At 39.0% G+C, this 16,485-nt stretch overlaps 1 protein-coding gene across 1 annotated transcript in view; it reads right to left on the reverse strand.

Moving 5' to 3' along the window:
• Positions 1-13,997: 13,997 nt before the first annotated feature.
• The window catches only part of ppp1r14c (protein phosphatase 1, regulatory (inhibitor) subunit 14C), a 24,015-nt gene continuing 21,527 nt past the window's right edge, over positions 13,998-16,485 (reverse strand). The window contains exon 4 of the mRNA XM_005745588.1: positions 13,998-16,458. Coding sequence (XP_005745645.1) covers positions 16,384-16,458 — 75 coding nt within the window. The 3' untranslated portion in view covers positions 13,998-16,383. The remainder of the gene's footprint in view (positions 16,459-16,485) is intronic.

Consider the following 16,485-nt stretch of genomic DNA (forward strand, 5'->3'; position numbering starts at 1 on the left):
TAGGTCTATTGTGTGAATGCAAACTTGTCAGAAGAATCACATCACCCAGGCAGTGACTGCACAGAGCACACACACACACACAAACACAGAGTAACTGAGGAGAGCGGGGTTTGTTAAAATATTCAGTGCGAATCCAGTGGTGGAAGTTGAGCCGGTGCTGGCAAAGGGTTTCCCTGACAACAGCAGCACATGGACCAGTGACGCATGGGAAGTGAGAGAGCAGAGGACGGACACGCTTTAATGTGCTGTACACAGTCACACACACAACTAGGGATGCACACACCAAATCAAATATTGCAGTACAGGAGCTGCTTCTGTGGAAGGGGTGTGTACAGAGAGCACATGGTATATAGCCCCACCCCACCATCCACTTAAAGAGCCATCAGCCATTTAGGATGCCACGGCGATGTACGATGAGCGAGAACATTCATATGTTGCTGCAGCTTCACAAGAATGCAGAAGGAACAACACGCAGCACATCAATATTTAACCAAGGAGCATTATTGTAGTTGCACTGCATCTACAATAATGTTGCAGTGCAACTTTATTGTTGCTTGGCTCTGTAGCCAAATTCAGAACCTTTAAAAGGTGACACAATATGGCAGATGCAATGAAAGGGAGGGTGAAATAAAAGGGGGAGTATTTCAAACTTTGAAGGCCTGGATAGTAACAGTACAAACACCAGGCTCAACTTGTATTACTGTTAATGCATCCTTGAGCTAAACTAATATGGAGATTAGAGAAACAAGTGCGATAGCTTGCATGCTGTGAAAAGCAACATAGCCACTAAAGTTACAACTCCACTGTTTCTTTTACTTTATATGTACATAAGCAAAAGCATTAAGTATTTCCTAAAATAATTCCAAACCACTACCTTTTCCACTATTCCTTTACTATATAAAGGAATTCAGGACAAGTCCTGCTGTCTCATCTCCTCAGAGAGCTCACACTTCACAAACGCACACATTCATGAAAGAGCAATCTGATCTTTGTCCCTGCAGGAGGGGCAATGCTGTAATTCTACACTCAGACTTTAACCTGATAGGATGGGTAACACACCCTTCTCACACCTACTGAATGTGTGTGTTAGACACAGACATTTGAAGAGAATGGACATTTGAATACAGTAAAATGAAACCAAGCGAGTGAAAAAAAAAAAGATTTCGTTTATTGTTAAGTTTAATTGCTAACCCTGGGTCTGACATGTTGGGGGTCCTGAATGACATAATGTTTGACATAGTGTACAATTAAAGTATAACAGCCGAGTTGTATGCAAATTTAACCCAGAAGTATTGAGTTAAATTTCTAGAAAATCCCATAATGTGTGATGGATGGCCAAACTGACAGCGAATCTGGGAAAACACCGCAATCACCCACAGAAGTAACTTTTTGTGCAGGCAGAATGCAGGGCAACTCATGAACAAAGCAGCAAAAAGGATGATTTGGGAAGCAGGTAGTAATGACAGGAGATAAACCACATCTTAGGAACTTACTTTCTGATTGGATCAAAGCTGCAGTACCTCTTTATAAATACAGAGTTAACAAGTATTAATTAATCTGTGCAGTGTTACAATGCATGGATTAGAGGTAATTGGCAGTAATTTTTTTGTGAGCTGCAAAATAAATTTAAAATATGAATTCTTTCTTTTAGTGTCTCATCCTCTGTATCTGTATGTATGACTCTTGGTGGCTTTAGTTGCTGTCTAACTGCAGGTCAAGCTAGGTCAAAGCAGGGGACATTTATGGAACAGCTGAGCTTAATGCTATGTAATCCTAAAGCAAGTAATCTCAACTCATTCAAATCAATAGAAGGTCATGCCCACCGTGCACCAATTCTGCCTACGATATAGTTGTCAGGGCTGCTTGTATCGCAGTACGTGAACATAATCACTCTTACTGTAATTCATGCAGCAATAATTCTTTGCATACTTAACTGGGTTCCAGGTCTTTATAAAAGCACTGGAATACTGTTTATGTAACTTTCTGTGTGCTATAAGGGACTCTCACACCTATCCAAACCCTTCATCTAAACTAATCTGCTTTTTATACATTTTCAAGGAAAACTGAGTGAAGGTGCCGACCTTTGCCTGGATGCACTGTGGATTAACATGAACAGATACTTTTAACTTCTGAAGGCAGCTTTATATAACGGACACACATTTAAATGAACACTAAATCACTGGGATTTTTGCTTTCCACAATAATTAATTAATAATACACCACACATCTTTAAGCTTTTCATGTATTTTGAAATTTTCTTTTTTTTGAGACCTGGAAAGTAAATGTACCCATGTCTAAAGCACTTTGGTCAGCATTTGTTTTTTCAGTGCACTATTGCCTTTAAATAAAATAGATGCAATAGTCAACAGAATAAAGTTTAAACATTTTTCATAGTGCATAATTAATTTTTTTTTTCATTTCCAAAAAATTCTTAATTCACTGGACAGAAAAAAGTATCGATCTTTTCATGCTAGTATCGATCTGATACCAACACTTCGGGTTGGTCCAGATACTATCGATATTTGGGTCGATCCGCCCACCTCTAGTTATTACAGCTCTGCCATTAGGAGTGAATGGGAATCACCTGCTATATCGTTACTATTTGAGGAGTGGCTAAAAGTGAAGCAAAGGGGTGTAAGATACGGGAGATCTCTGCCCTTTGGCAGCCAAAAAACCCAACATACTTTACATACTTTTACAAGATCACTGATAGGTGACATTTCCGGAACTGACAGGCGTACACTTTGTATGTGTTGTATTATTTCTCCAAAGACATTATACACACATTGACCTACAAGCTAAAAATGCACTTACAAGGCGACGTGGCCATTTTAAGTTGTAAAAATGAATAACGAGAGTATAAATGATCATGTTTGGGGTATTAATAAGCCAACTCAAAGTTCAAAAGAATATATAAATCCACCTGTGAGAGCCAGAGAACAAAGCTGTAGCCTAAAGACATATTCTATCTATGCCATCCCGAAAACAACCTGCGGCTCATTTTCATTAATTCACCTGTCACGTCAGCTGAAGGTGGATTTCGACGAAGTGACAAACTGTAAGCAACAGGTGTCTGCCGAAGCTCAAAATGTCTACCAGCTACAACACAGACTCACAAAAAAAGGGGTAAAACATAAATAAATAAATAAATAAATAAATATTACAGCAGCTTACGTAACAAGTCGTGTTTGGTAAACGTAAAGTAACCGGTTGGGTGAGTTGGTTGATAGTTAATCCCACTCCCGTGACCGACCGGCTCAGAGTCTCTCTTTAGCTCCGAGTCAGTGTTCAAAAACAGACCCACTCAAGCACCCTTCAGTACTTCACACAACTGTTATTCCCCCTTAAGAAGAAGAAGAAAAAAGTTTTGTCAAAGTAAAGTTTCCTGTTGGTGACAACTCACCTTGGGACTCCGGAGGAGATGTGTCGCTGCCATCCTGGTCCGCCATTTCTCCTGACGTCAGCTGAGAGGGATCAGCGGCAGGAACCCGAGGGAATGATCCTGAGACACACCGGGACCGGGGCCCCTCCCACGGACAGGTGGAGGGGACAACGAAGACCAGTATCAGATCAGCAAAACAAACTAGAAACTAGTAAAAGTTACATGAATGTGTAATGAGTAAACTTTAAACTACGCGACTTAATTTAATTCGGACTGCATAAACCTCACATAGATCCTGGGCAACATATAAATAAACCTTTAATTGAAAAAAGTTTTTTTTTTTGTAGTAAATCCACCTGAACTTACCCTGAGTTTAAAAGGAGAAGTTTAGAAGGCAGAAAGAGGCGCAAGCGAAACAGGGTGCTTAAGATGAAGTGTTATACTGACATCTGGTGGCGGTAAGGCAAAGTGTTGCTCGATAAATGTTGAAGATAAAGCACACGCTGTTATTCCAGACCTGTCATAGCTGGTCAACGTAGAATTTATGTTTTCAGTCAAACTTACACCATAATACTTTTCACATGTCTAATCAGTCATCTGACTAATCAGAAGACACCATATTAAGAGTTGTTATGGAGAAAAAAAAATAATGAAATCTGAGGCTTTTTGGTCGCTTTTCTACGTTGTAGAACATAAAGAAATGAAAGATATGACAAAAATGACTTTAATAGCTGAAGATTCTGACTTCCTGCATTTTGAATGTGGGTTTATTTACCTTATTTTTGTTACAGCCTAATTTAGTCTTTGAGGTTAATAAAATAAATAAAAGTCGCATTATTTTCATTACAAACAGTTTTATGTATCATACATCTGGAAACAGCTATGCCTTTTAAACTGGCAAAACACAAATCCAGTGTTTTCTTCTTGTGTGCACAACAAATATACGGCACTGCCAGCAGAGGGAGGCCTCGTCTTACATTACAAATATTTGATTCATTAAAATTCTGTGATTTTGTATGCGTTTAGAGCTCTCTCGTTAGGTTTTACTGATATATCAATAAATAATTACTATAAATCACACGGTCAAACTAACTGCAATTTTATGTCTGGATAATTATACTTGAACATTAGTAGATATTTTTCAATTAAGCCATATTTTGTTTGAGACATTAAAAAATTTTAACAAAAAAAATGCAAAGGCAGACTCATTTCATAATCACAACATGAATAAAACACTTCTAACCAGCCCCGCTCTATTTGAGGCTTTTCTGTTCATGGCTGAATCCATGCCAGTCTCTGCTCATATCGCTGCTATTTAACAGACTGTGCCGGCTTAGCCCCCTCTCTGGACCCTCAGTAAAGTGCCTGCTGATTGGTGCGCAGAAAACAGCAACCATGGCAACCAGCTGTTTGGCAGTTTCTCTGTTGGAGGAGATGTGGAGGGGGCGCGGCTGGGGGGGCACATTAGCCTATAGGTATAATCACATACTGACAGACAGACATATAAACACACACTGCAGCATCATTCTTTCCAGCTATCTGGTAGCTATAATTATCCAAAAGGTTTGACCCAAGACGCTCAACAGCCGGTTTTTGTTTTCAGTCTACCACACAAAGGCACCACATGCATCTCTTAAATTACTGTTTAAGTCATGATGTCTGATTTATTTAGCTTGTGTCCTGCTTTTCTCAGAGACCTGAAAAGCCAGTATGGGTGGTGTTCAGGGTCATGTGTGTTTGACTGTGTTCACATGTGTATGACAAAAGCACCTCAAATCGTTTAACCTTCAGATTCTCACTACATAGAAAAATGACTCTGGTTGCTCATTCACATGCATGCCGCTTCCCTAAAGAGCGAGGGACATAAAGGATTGGGTATGTATGTCTGCGTGACCGAAATGTGGACAAGATTTGAAGCGACTGGTTCATTCTAGACGTTCACACTTAGAGATGCTGATCCTCTGTTGATTAATTCTCATGGCTCTTCGTCCACGGCTGTAATCAGCTAAGGGTGGCTGCTGGGAAATAAGTAGATCGAGGAACCGATTAATGCAGAGGACAAGCTTTTGCCTGCCATTTTGATTCATTTGTCATCCTGTGCGTTTGTGTGTGGATATAGAGCCAGTAACATCAGGGTGGGAGTCAGATCACTTTCTTGATTAATAAGTTTGATTTAAGCGGAAGAATCAACAATCCAGAACAAACAGAAGACCCATAAAGACCCATGGTTTTTGATATTTCTTTATTTTCTGCCACATAAGCGACAGTCAACATAAAATCTGAAAAACACGTCATCTACTGCTTTTGTTTACGTTTCAAAATTGACTTTTCCTAATTAAAATTGTGTAACCCAGTGAAGCTAGCACACACAAGTCCTTGCACGGATCTTGAATGTTCAACATTTGACAGAACGGTTTGACTTATAGTGACGATATATGTTTTTGATGGTCCTTTGACAAGGACAACTTCACTTAACCCAAGCTCCTTTGAATTAGTCATCATGCCACAACACTGTGCTACTTTTCCATTTGTATTTACAACTGAATGAGTCACTAAATAATGAGGTACTGGTAACTGCAGTTCTGAGTACAGGTGAAGTCAGTGTTGCACTTCTACGAAGTGCTGAGAATCTGGGATGTTATGAGGTAAACAATGCAAAAGCTGCATAAGTTTATTTCAAACCAGTTGGCAGAAAAATGCTCCTGTGTTGAGGATAGTAACACATCACAACCTACAAAAAACTTAACAGATTAGCAATGGACACTCATAGCTTAGCTGTGAATTTTCACACAGCTCCCATAATTATTTTCTTGTTTGTAGCACCGCTGTGTTTGAAACCTGTTGGTTGTATAGTGTCAGACAGGAAATCCATTATCACAGAGAGGGGCTATGATATCATATAGCTCCTTGGTTGTGCTTGAAACAACTACTTTACGTGGCATGTATTTACCTGTTTAACACAGATAATACATAATGTATAAACATTTCTTTACTTAAGTGAGAATCGACTTATACAATGTTTATAGAAAGCAGTCTTTGTCCCAGGAAAGGCTCTTACAAACCTTAACGAACTTTTTAAAAATGTAAATAAAAACAGAATGCAGTAAACTGAATATCTCACAAATCCATATTTTATTTACAACAGAACATAGACAACACATTAACTATTTAAACTGAGAAAATGCACTATTTTCATTTTATGATTGCAGGCAAGTAATTTTAGCAGCCAGACTCTGTTCTTATATCCAAAGCCTTCCCTGAAAAAGACATCGTCTGGACCTGCGTATACTTTGCAGCTTTCATAGCGCCCTTTCAGATGTGCAAGTTGCCAATTCCATAGGCACTGATGCACTTCCATGGGGAATAAGCACTTTAACATTAATGACAGGAAGTAACCAAAGAAAAAAAAACCCTGAAAACTGAGACAGGGCAATACAGTTGGCATGAGGAAATGAAGAACTTAGTATCAGAGTCCAGCCTGAGGGTCATGACAAATAATAAAAGAGACACCACTTGGACCAAAGCATACAAAATTATTAACCAAATAAAGTAGAAAACTGTAGTACTCCATGAGGTTTGCTAATCAGTGTTCTTGGTGTATCAGTATCTGGATGGGTTATTGAATGCTAAGAATGCCTGATGTTGTATAGAATAAAATCTAAAACAATCAGGCCAAAGCTAACCGAACAAATAACACAATGAATTGTCTCTCGAATGGAGAAGAGCTGAAACAGTCAGCTCTTAAATGCTTCAAGGAGACTGGTCAGGTGCTTTCAGTTGCACTGATTAACCCCGCCTACCAGGAACTTGCAAGACAACTCACAGGGACACATGGGGAAAAACACAGCGGGAACTGGCTAAGGGAGAGGGCTGTTACACTCAAAACACAAACGGGATCAACAAAGCCAACCGATGTTAGGACCACGTCATGCATACAGGTTTTGCATCTTTAAATGTATAAACTTCTCAAACCTTAGCAAATGACACTATTTAATAATGTTTTATTGATTTCTACTATAATATTTTCAAAACGTGTTACCCAGATGGTAACAATGTAAGATATTTACAACAGAACCATGGCATGTATGCCATGGGAAGCCTTTACGGGTGCACAAATTAGTGTGTGTGTCTATGTCTGTGTGTGTGTCTCTGTGTGCGTGTGTGTGCACTCCTTGCACCTCTAGATTTTTAACTCATGCCTTTTGCAGATCTTTGTAGAGGATAGTGAAGTCACGCACACCTTTGCAACAAAGCACATTACTGTAGCAGTGTAATTGATGTTTTCTTGGAATATACTTTGACATTGCTGGAGTTTTATAACTGACATGAAAGCACATGATTAACCATTAATTACTTCTACTCAGATATCAGTGTTACCTTTGACTTGTTTTTTTTTTTTTTCACTTTTGGCTCTTGTGACTTTTAAGTCACCATCTGCTTCTTTGTGTCTGGCGCTGCTTTTTCTTCAGTCACTTTATTCTCATTACTTTTGTAGAAGTGGGCAGAGAGACAGGACCATCTCTATATAGTAATAAACTATTTATGACACTTGCCAAACAAGTTTAAGCAGGTTTAAGTAGCTCTGCTGCTTTAACTTGCCGTGGGACAACTATACTGTTGTTTGTTGGCCACTGTCTGAATTATGAGGAAATGTGGGTCAATCTTATTTTTTTCCCTTTGATTAAATATTTTCCTTTGATTGTTTTTCCTAATATTGCTCTTTCAGATTAAATGCTATTGCTGTTATTTGTGCACTTGTAATGATGCACTAAGCATGTATTCTACCTGGTTTGCTTAATGAAAATAACCTCTTTATGTGTCTCTATCTCTACATAATTCACTAGAAACAGATGGTATCATGAAGAATGATCTGTCCTCCCTCCTGTGGATAGACAGATCACCCACCAGGATTCCCCCCATGTTGTCTAAATAGACTTGGCCTGCCTGAGTGTGCGCGCACACACACGTTCACGGGGTGGGTGGGGGGTGGGAGGGGTTGTGTTCTCATATGTTTATGAGAACTTTTACAGCTGACCAATCCCAGCCCTCTGAATGAAAGGGCCAATCACAACAAAGAAAACAAGCCTAAAAAAACAAGTAGTTCATGCACAAACAGGCCAGCAGACATATGGCTTCTAAATAGTGCTATTAAATCTAAATCCTTGAGTTAATCCCCTGGGTAGTCGCAGAAGTATTGTCTATACTGTGTTTATAACAGCAGTGTTTATCATTAAATATTCATAATACTCCTCCACGATGATAATATCTAGCGGTATATGTTCTTATGAATTGCAGAAGATGCACAAATGAGCATAAATGATCTCCATAATTATGTCAGACATCATGAGAGTCTGTCTGCTAAGTTATTATTAATGCACAATAACATTTTCACTCTCATCATTCTACAGAGGAGTATACACTTACAATGTCATTGCAAGTAGCAAGTTTGACTTCCTTTTAGCTCCAGAACTGCCTTAATTCTTCATAGCACAGATTCAACATGGTGGTGGACACATTCCTCACAGATTTTGGTTCATATTGACCTGATAGCATCACACAGTTGTTGCAGATTTGTTAGCTGCACATTCATGATGTGAATCGATATCTGTGACTGTGGAGGTCATTTGAGTATGCATGCTGCAGCAGAAACTGAGAATCATCATTCATTTCCAAAACAGGCTCATTTTTTTTTTAGGTTTAATGAATTCAAGAAGTGTTATTTCACATAACAGACATCAAACTAATTTGAACCTGAATGGAGGGAACGATTACTCATAAGACAGCTCAAACAGAGTGTTTTTTAAAATTGTTTTATTCCCTGTTTCTCTGCTTGTGTTCGACGTCAAGTCATGTACATTCATTCAGAGTTACAGTTAATTAGATTAAGTATACTCTTAATATTATTTTATTGACAGTGATGTTCAGTTAGCTAAGTTACATCATAGAAACATAGTCCAAATAGCTACTTTTTATGTTGATACTATGAGTACATTTCAAATCCTGTACTTTTTTTTTACTCAAGTAAAGGTGTTGGCTCAGTATTTTAAGTTTTATCAGAGTATTTTTAGCGCAACTATTTCTGCTTGTAATGAAGTGTTAGAGATGTTCTTCTGAATGCTTTTGTTGTGATGAGTGCTTATTTGAGCTGCTGTTGCCGTCCTATCAGCTCCAAGCAGTCTGGTCAGTTACTCTGACCTCTGGCACAACTTCCGCTTCTTCAGAACGTCTGCTCACTGGATGTTTTCTCTTTTTCGGACCTTTCTCTGAGACAGATGTGTGGGAAAATCCCAAAAGATTAACAGTTTCTGAAATACCCAGACCAGCCTCTCTGGCATCACCAACCATGCCGTATTGAAAGTCTCTTAAATCACCTTTCTTCCTCATTCTGACAGCTTGATTTGAACTTCAGCAGGTCATATTGATCATGTAAACATATCTAAATGCATTTGGTTGCTGCCATGTGATGGGCTGATCAGATATTTGGGTTAATGAGCAGTCGAAAAGATGAATATAATAAAGTGGCTGGTGATTATTTTTAAATGTCTTTCCCGCAAAAGCATTCGTTACAGTTAACACCAATTTTTCTATGTTAGATATATTTAGATATTGCATCTTTAACACAGCTGTAAACCTTAAATGTAAAATATACTCAGATATACAAATTGGCCACTTTGGAAACTGTGTTTATTTTTTTTTAAATATACTTGGGCAAAATACTGAATCACAACAAAACTGCTCTTGCGTGTAATCTGAAAAAATGTGATCGAGAAGACAAACCAACAAAACGCTGTATGAATTTCTCATTTGACCTGTAGGCCAAAGTGGGAAGTGTAAAGCAAGAAATAAGGCATGGGAAGGTTGCAAGAACTTCACCTTCATCCATTAAGTAATAATGCTTCTGTGCATATATTGAATTTTAACTACTTTTCAGTACTTTTTTAAGTATTTCAGACTGTTGCATTGGTATTTCTTCTAAAAAATATTGTGTAAGCATTACAGTGGTGTAGTTATTAGCACTGTTGCATTGATGCATGGTTTTGAGTTTGAACCTCTTGCTGGCTACACTTGGGGGGGGGTTTCCTTTCGGTACTCCAGCTTCCTCCAACCAAAGATGCATCTTCATTTAGCAGTTAGAAAATGGATGATGACTCTCCTGCCATTCCCTAACATACAGTGGATACTATTTTTTTCTTTATACTAATCTCATCTATACCAGCTAATGTATTTTGAACCTATTCTTAGTAAAACTGGTGCACATGTACAACAGCAGGTCATACTCATTCAGCCAAATCAGCTCTCTGTATTTGCCTTGAGCCATAGTAGTAGTAATAGTAGTCACAATGCACAAAATTAATATTTCAAACAAAGTCTGTGTCTGTGCACACTCACATTTTTTATGCTTAAACAACAAGAGTTGTAACATTTTATTGGAGTGGAAAGTCGAATGGACGTGGTGTAGCGAAATGAAAGAGTTTTCCCATAACATGCATTGCAGGATTTACCACGCACACATGTGCAGACTGTATAAGTGGAACACATGCATGTGTGTCATATAGTATTTATAAAGTGCAGAAAGGAGGTTGTTCTCAGAGATTTGGTTGTACTTACTGTTGAAGAAGAATAAAATATTCAGTAAGCATCCAAAAGTTACTCAGATTGAGACATCACTATCTAAGCCTCTTCATGCATTTCTTCTTTTTAACAGGGTTACTGTGCATCAGTTAATCACGGTAATGACAAGAAGAGAAACCTGCATGCTGTGCCCTCTTTGCACAGAATGCTGGTCTAGTGTGCAAAGGATGACAGAGAGTCATGAGGGCAACAGAAGAAAAAATCAACCCCCATTTTCGTACTCCCATTCGGTGGAATAAATGATGCTGTATGACTGAATTGCCTGTCATGTGAATGAATGAACAGGCTACAGCGGCGTTACTCCCTGCACCAGCATTTCTCTGATGGTGCTGTTAGGTTCCACAGCAGTGGGTACACGATGGGATCTATCTTCAAGCTGTGGAGAATTGTGTCACTCCATCTCCCATCTCTTGCTCCACTGCACCCAGGGATATCTATCTTTTTATATTCGTAATATTTTCCCCTTCTTTTCTTTGTGAAATGTTTGCATGAAAGACTACCGAATCCACAGAGAAGAAAGGGGAGGGGGAACGTAGTGAAGAAGAAAGAAAGGTAGAGGAAATTATATGATCAACAGAGAGAATGGCAAATGGGAAGAGGGGGATGGGAAGACTACAGGAGGGTCTTTACAGCAGGAGATATACTGCACTGTATTCTGTTGTACGACTTGAAATGCACTCCTCAGAAAACACAATCTGGCAACAGCTCGCCGAAATGACACATCCTCCTGCTGGTGTCGTTTAATTTCATACATCCATACAATTTCCCTGTTTGTGTCAAACAGCTGTCTTCCTTTCACATCAGCGTTAATATCGTAAAACGCCGTGACCAACAGCAACTTGTGAGCACCGTGCTGCTGTGAGATTTGCTGGTGTGCAGCCAGTTGACTGAACCGGGCAGGCTGACTGGCAGGGAGGGAGCTCCTGTCTTTAACTATTCTCCTCACATTCACCTTGCAGTCCCAATTATTCAAGGCAGCGTGCACTAGCACTCTCTGCCAGCCAGCCCCAGCTGTGAAAAGTGGGTCATGGAATTAAAGGCACACACACACACGTGCAGCAGCACCAGCAATGCATGTGCAATTCTTGTTCTTGCAGTGAAATCCAGAGTGGCTGCTTAGAAATATGTTTTAATGATTCAAAAGACCTTCATTGTCACGCTCTTTGCCACAAAAAAAAAGCTGTTTTAACATTCATTAAATGTGTCTCTCTGGCCTCTATTCTTCCACCTGACTTTCCTTCAGAAACAAAATATACAAGCCGAGTGAAGGCATGCTGACATGTTCCCCCCAAGATACAAGATCATTGCAATGATGCATGTGTAGACTCTTGCAGATCCCTTTTAAACAGCAGCTTTAAATCTGTCTCTTATATCAATGAACAGTTTCTACCTAGCAACAGTGTACAGTAGGCCAGTGGGCCAGTCCATATGGGGCTAGACGTGCTGCAGAGAAAGGCTACTCGTGCGCACATTGAGCAATAATGTCATACCCTGATGAGCCCGTTACAGAGTCAGACAGCGTGCAGGCGTGTCCTACTAAACTACTGCCACACTATAAGGCATTGAAGGAGAGCACATTGGGCACCATGATGCTCTCATATGCCCCCACGGTTCCGTGACAGAACTCTCAGATCTCAGCACATAATGCATAATGACATGGACACGCACAGATGCACATGTACAAATATAAATGGGCATCATAAATATGGAAGGACCCTCCTGCCTGGTTTAGGGAGATAACATCTTGTAAACAATACCACTACCAATAGGGAAAGACTTCTCAGACTTTAATATTTCTAAAAATAAAATGAAATAGTTTATATTTGATGCTGGAGTTTTATTTAATATTGGGCAGGCTATCAGTCCTTATGCTAACTACGTTCTTTATTTAGACTTTTGTGTTAATTTTTCTCCCAGCTTAACTGAGACACACTTATGACAGTGATGGAGAGATCTGACACCAAGCAAGATATGATGCATGAAGTCAAAGCTTTCTTTACACGGTCATTCTCTTTTTATAGTTACTTTGAAACTGGAGCAGCCACATCCTTTATGCAGTTTACTAAACTCCTTTTACTAAAATGTAGCCTATTGTGCCTCTGTGTGGTAATCTCTGTGCAGTAGTGTGCTGTTTAAACCTGATGGCAAACCAACCAGTTAGGGTTGGCGAATGGTTGCTTTCAAGTTTGCGTTCCATTTCTTTCCAGTTTCACTTCTGCTAGGCAAGAATTTAGTGAGTGTTTGCAGACAAGTCAGCATCTTTCACACAGACTGTAGATGACCATGGAAACCTGCTAGCAAACAATAGGGTCATAAGGATGTTTTGCGAGTAGCAACATATACGTCATAGCCAGTGACTGCCAGTAATCTCCAGCATCTACCACAATTCACGCTTTTCCCTCAAGACTGGTTGTTGCTTGGGGTTCACTGATCTGTTTTTAGGCCTGGTGACTGTGACTTTAGGAGTTGATTTCACAGTTTCTGTCAGTAACCGCTCGCTAACTGGTACACGTTTCCCTCACGCCGACCAGTCTCCAGGCCTGTGTGACTGGGGCCATAAGTAATCAGTGACGTTGCAGTTGCTGTATCATCTGCATAAATGTTAACACCTTCTTGTGCTTTGGAGACACTTGGGAATGGATCTTGCTGCTGTCTGGTTCTGTAAAAAACTCTGAAAACACAGGTCTTTCAGTCAACTGCCTATTGCATAAAAATTTACTTAAAAAGGAAGTTGTGATTCAAGCTGTCATTGGAAAAAATATAAGTGTAAATAAGTCTAGGTTATAGAAGACTTTTACCATGCTAAGAGAAGCTAACAGTTAATATAGTATCTATCTAATAAAGAGCAGTGTTTCAAGAGAAAAGACTATGCAAATGGTGAAATGTTGCTGTAATGAAACATACAAATGCATTTTGCATGTCAAGTAAAATGAAAACTAGAAGTAGAAGGGAAGTAGAAAAGAAGTAGACGAGTAGAAACATGTTCTTAAACAGTACAGAGTCATTCTGCATTTTTATTATCGGCAAAAACAAACCACACCACATTACATTTTAAAAAGAAGAAAGCTTATTGTGGATGTACAGAACAAAACTGCAACTGAATAACATTTTTGTATCTTCATAATAATAATAATAATAAAGGTATAAAAAAGGAAAGTGTTTTACTTTGTGAAATAAAAACCTTTAGGCCAAGAAAATGTTCCCCTCAACATGCTACTTTAAAAACACATGCAAACATAGAGCTTTCTATATATGGACACTTTCAAAATACTCTCCACATGAAATCCCATAAATAATAAAATATCTGCCACTTGCCCCTGAAGTATTTCTTGACAGAAAATCCTATAGAGTACCTTGATATGAATCTCAGTAGCCCGTAATGTCTCCATCTTCATGGTTTTCCTCCAAATTCACCGAGCCAGAAAAACTCACCATTGCTAGCTTAGAGTGATGACACGTATCCAACCCAGTTCAGACAGAGAAATAGAAGATGCAACTCTGGAGCATCCACTCCATCAGTCAAGAGAGACAGACTTCTTGCAGACACATTTCTCAGTCACCAGTCAACAGTGAAAATGCCTTTTATAACTTAACCAAAGTCTGGGAAGAACATCAAAAACAGCACCATTTTTTAAAATTTCCTGGATTATCTCCAACGTGACGTCACGTTGTCTCAACACAAAAGGTTCTACAAAGTCATACATGGTAGCTATGTCAAAAAAGGTTGTTTTTTTTTTTTAATTTTTGCTTGATTATAGGTCTATAATATACTCTTCATCAATACCTTGTCTCTGTTGTTAGCATGCAAGAGGGTGCTTTGCAAGTGTTATGTTAAACTAAAACATTGCCCTGCTTTTGTCTTTGGCAGCTGTGGGTTTATACTTTATATCAAACTGCAGGTTTTAGTCTGCACCTTCCTTTTTTACACGATTAATTATTCCAAAATGAAACTGGGCACAACCCTGTAAGGGATTCGTGATTGTACCAGAGATTTTTCAGTGTGTTGCTGAAGGGAAATTTACTAGCAACAAAACAAATCCACCTCTTAAACCTGCTTATATTCAGTTGTAACACAGTTTTCCTGCAACATGAAAAGAATTACTAAAACTTCTGAGCCCACCCAAAGATATCTCTGTAGTAGGAGCTGCGGCAGACTAATGCCTCCATGATGTTTGACATTTTAGGATCCCAGTTTTGGCACACCTTCTGTCGGCAAGTTAAAGTGTCAAGTCCTCCGTGGTTCTTATGCCACTGTTCTTACGCTTTCAAGTCGTCAGTAGTTTAAGTTCAGTGCTGAATAAAAAGTGGACTGATCCTGAATGTCCTTAAAGGCAACATCAACCGCTATTACAGAGACAAGTTAGCAGAATTAAGTGAACCGGGTGTAAAAACGACTACAGTGTTTGGGTGCTGAGCTTGAATCTAAACTACCAACTGATATGTATTCCAATAAGGGAGATCATGAACATGTACAATGACGAGCGAAAGGCTGCCAATCATACAGGTTTTTGTAGTCTCATACAGAGAGCTGCAACACCCATCATGCCTTGCTGTGGTGAAAAGTATACTAGGAGACTGGGTAACAAAAAAAGGAAAAAAGAAAATCTTGATATGATTTTAGCACTGTTTGATAAAACGTTCCCACTCTTTCCAGAGTTTACACATCACAAAAGACAACGGGATTAATGTATTAATGTGTTGTGCTTTTAAATGAACTTGACACAAGACCACAGAGCTCCCTTACATTTGCAAGCAATAATGGAGTAGGGATAAAGAGGGTGACAAGAACTAAAACTCTCGAAGACCACATTTCAATCACGTGAACAAGAAATGGCAACATACAGTACTTTAGAAAAAAAAAGAAAGACGCAACAGCAAAAAACCTCGGTAAAAATAGGACAAGAAAAAAAAAAAAGATCAAGAAGCACTGTGTTTAAATAGTGCTACAGCTAATTTCACACCTACTGCAACTATTTTTACCACCTCTTTTAAAGTTTTTGTTGGCGTTTTATTCTGTATGGCTGTTTGGTTTGTAGGAGTGGTTTAAAAAGCTTACATGGCTCTGACACATGAAGTTAGGTGGTGTTTGTATTAAAGCACAGTTGCAGTTCTGGCACATTCCAGACATTGTGACTATTTAAACATTTTGGCTCTGCTTTACTTATGTACCTTTCAACAGTCAAATATTATAATACACCTTGTTATTGTGATCGTGAAAAAAATGACTAGTGCTATATTCATGGATTATACAGCAGATGTTTGCAGAACAGTTACTGATGTTTTGATAAATTATTCTGTTTAATGACAGTCCATGTATGGCGGGCTAAGTAGGAGATGACGGAGTTTATGGCTGATTGATGGTTGAGCCATTATAGGCCCTTCTTGGTTGGAGCGCTAAGTTTTCTCATTCCCCTTATCCTTGCGAGGAGCTCACGGACAAAGTTCTGTAGGGAGAAGAGGAAAAAATGATT

This window comes from Pundamilia nyererei, unplaced genomic scaffold, assembly GCF_000239375.1.
Source record: "Pundamilia nyererei isolate P.nyererei 1_Seehausen unplaced genomic scaffold, PunNye1.0 scaffold00161, whole genome shotgun sequence".
In the NCBI taxonomy this organism is placed as follows: Eukaryota; Metazoa; Chordata; class Actinopteri; order Cichliformes; family Cichlidae; genus Pundamilia; species Pundamilia nyererei.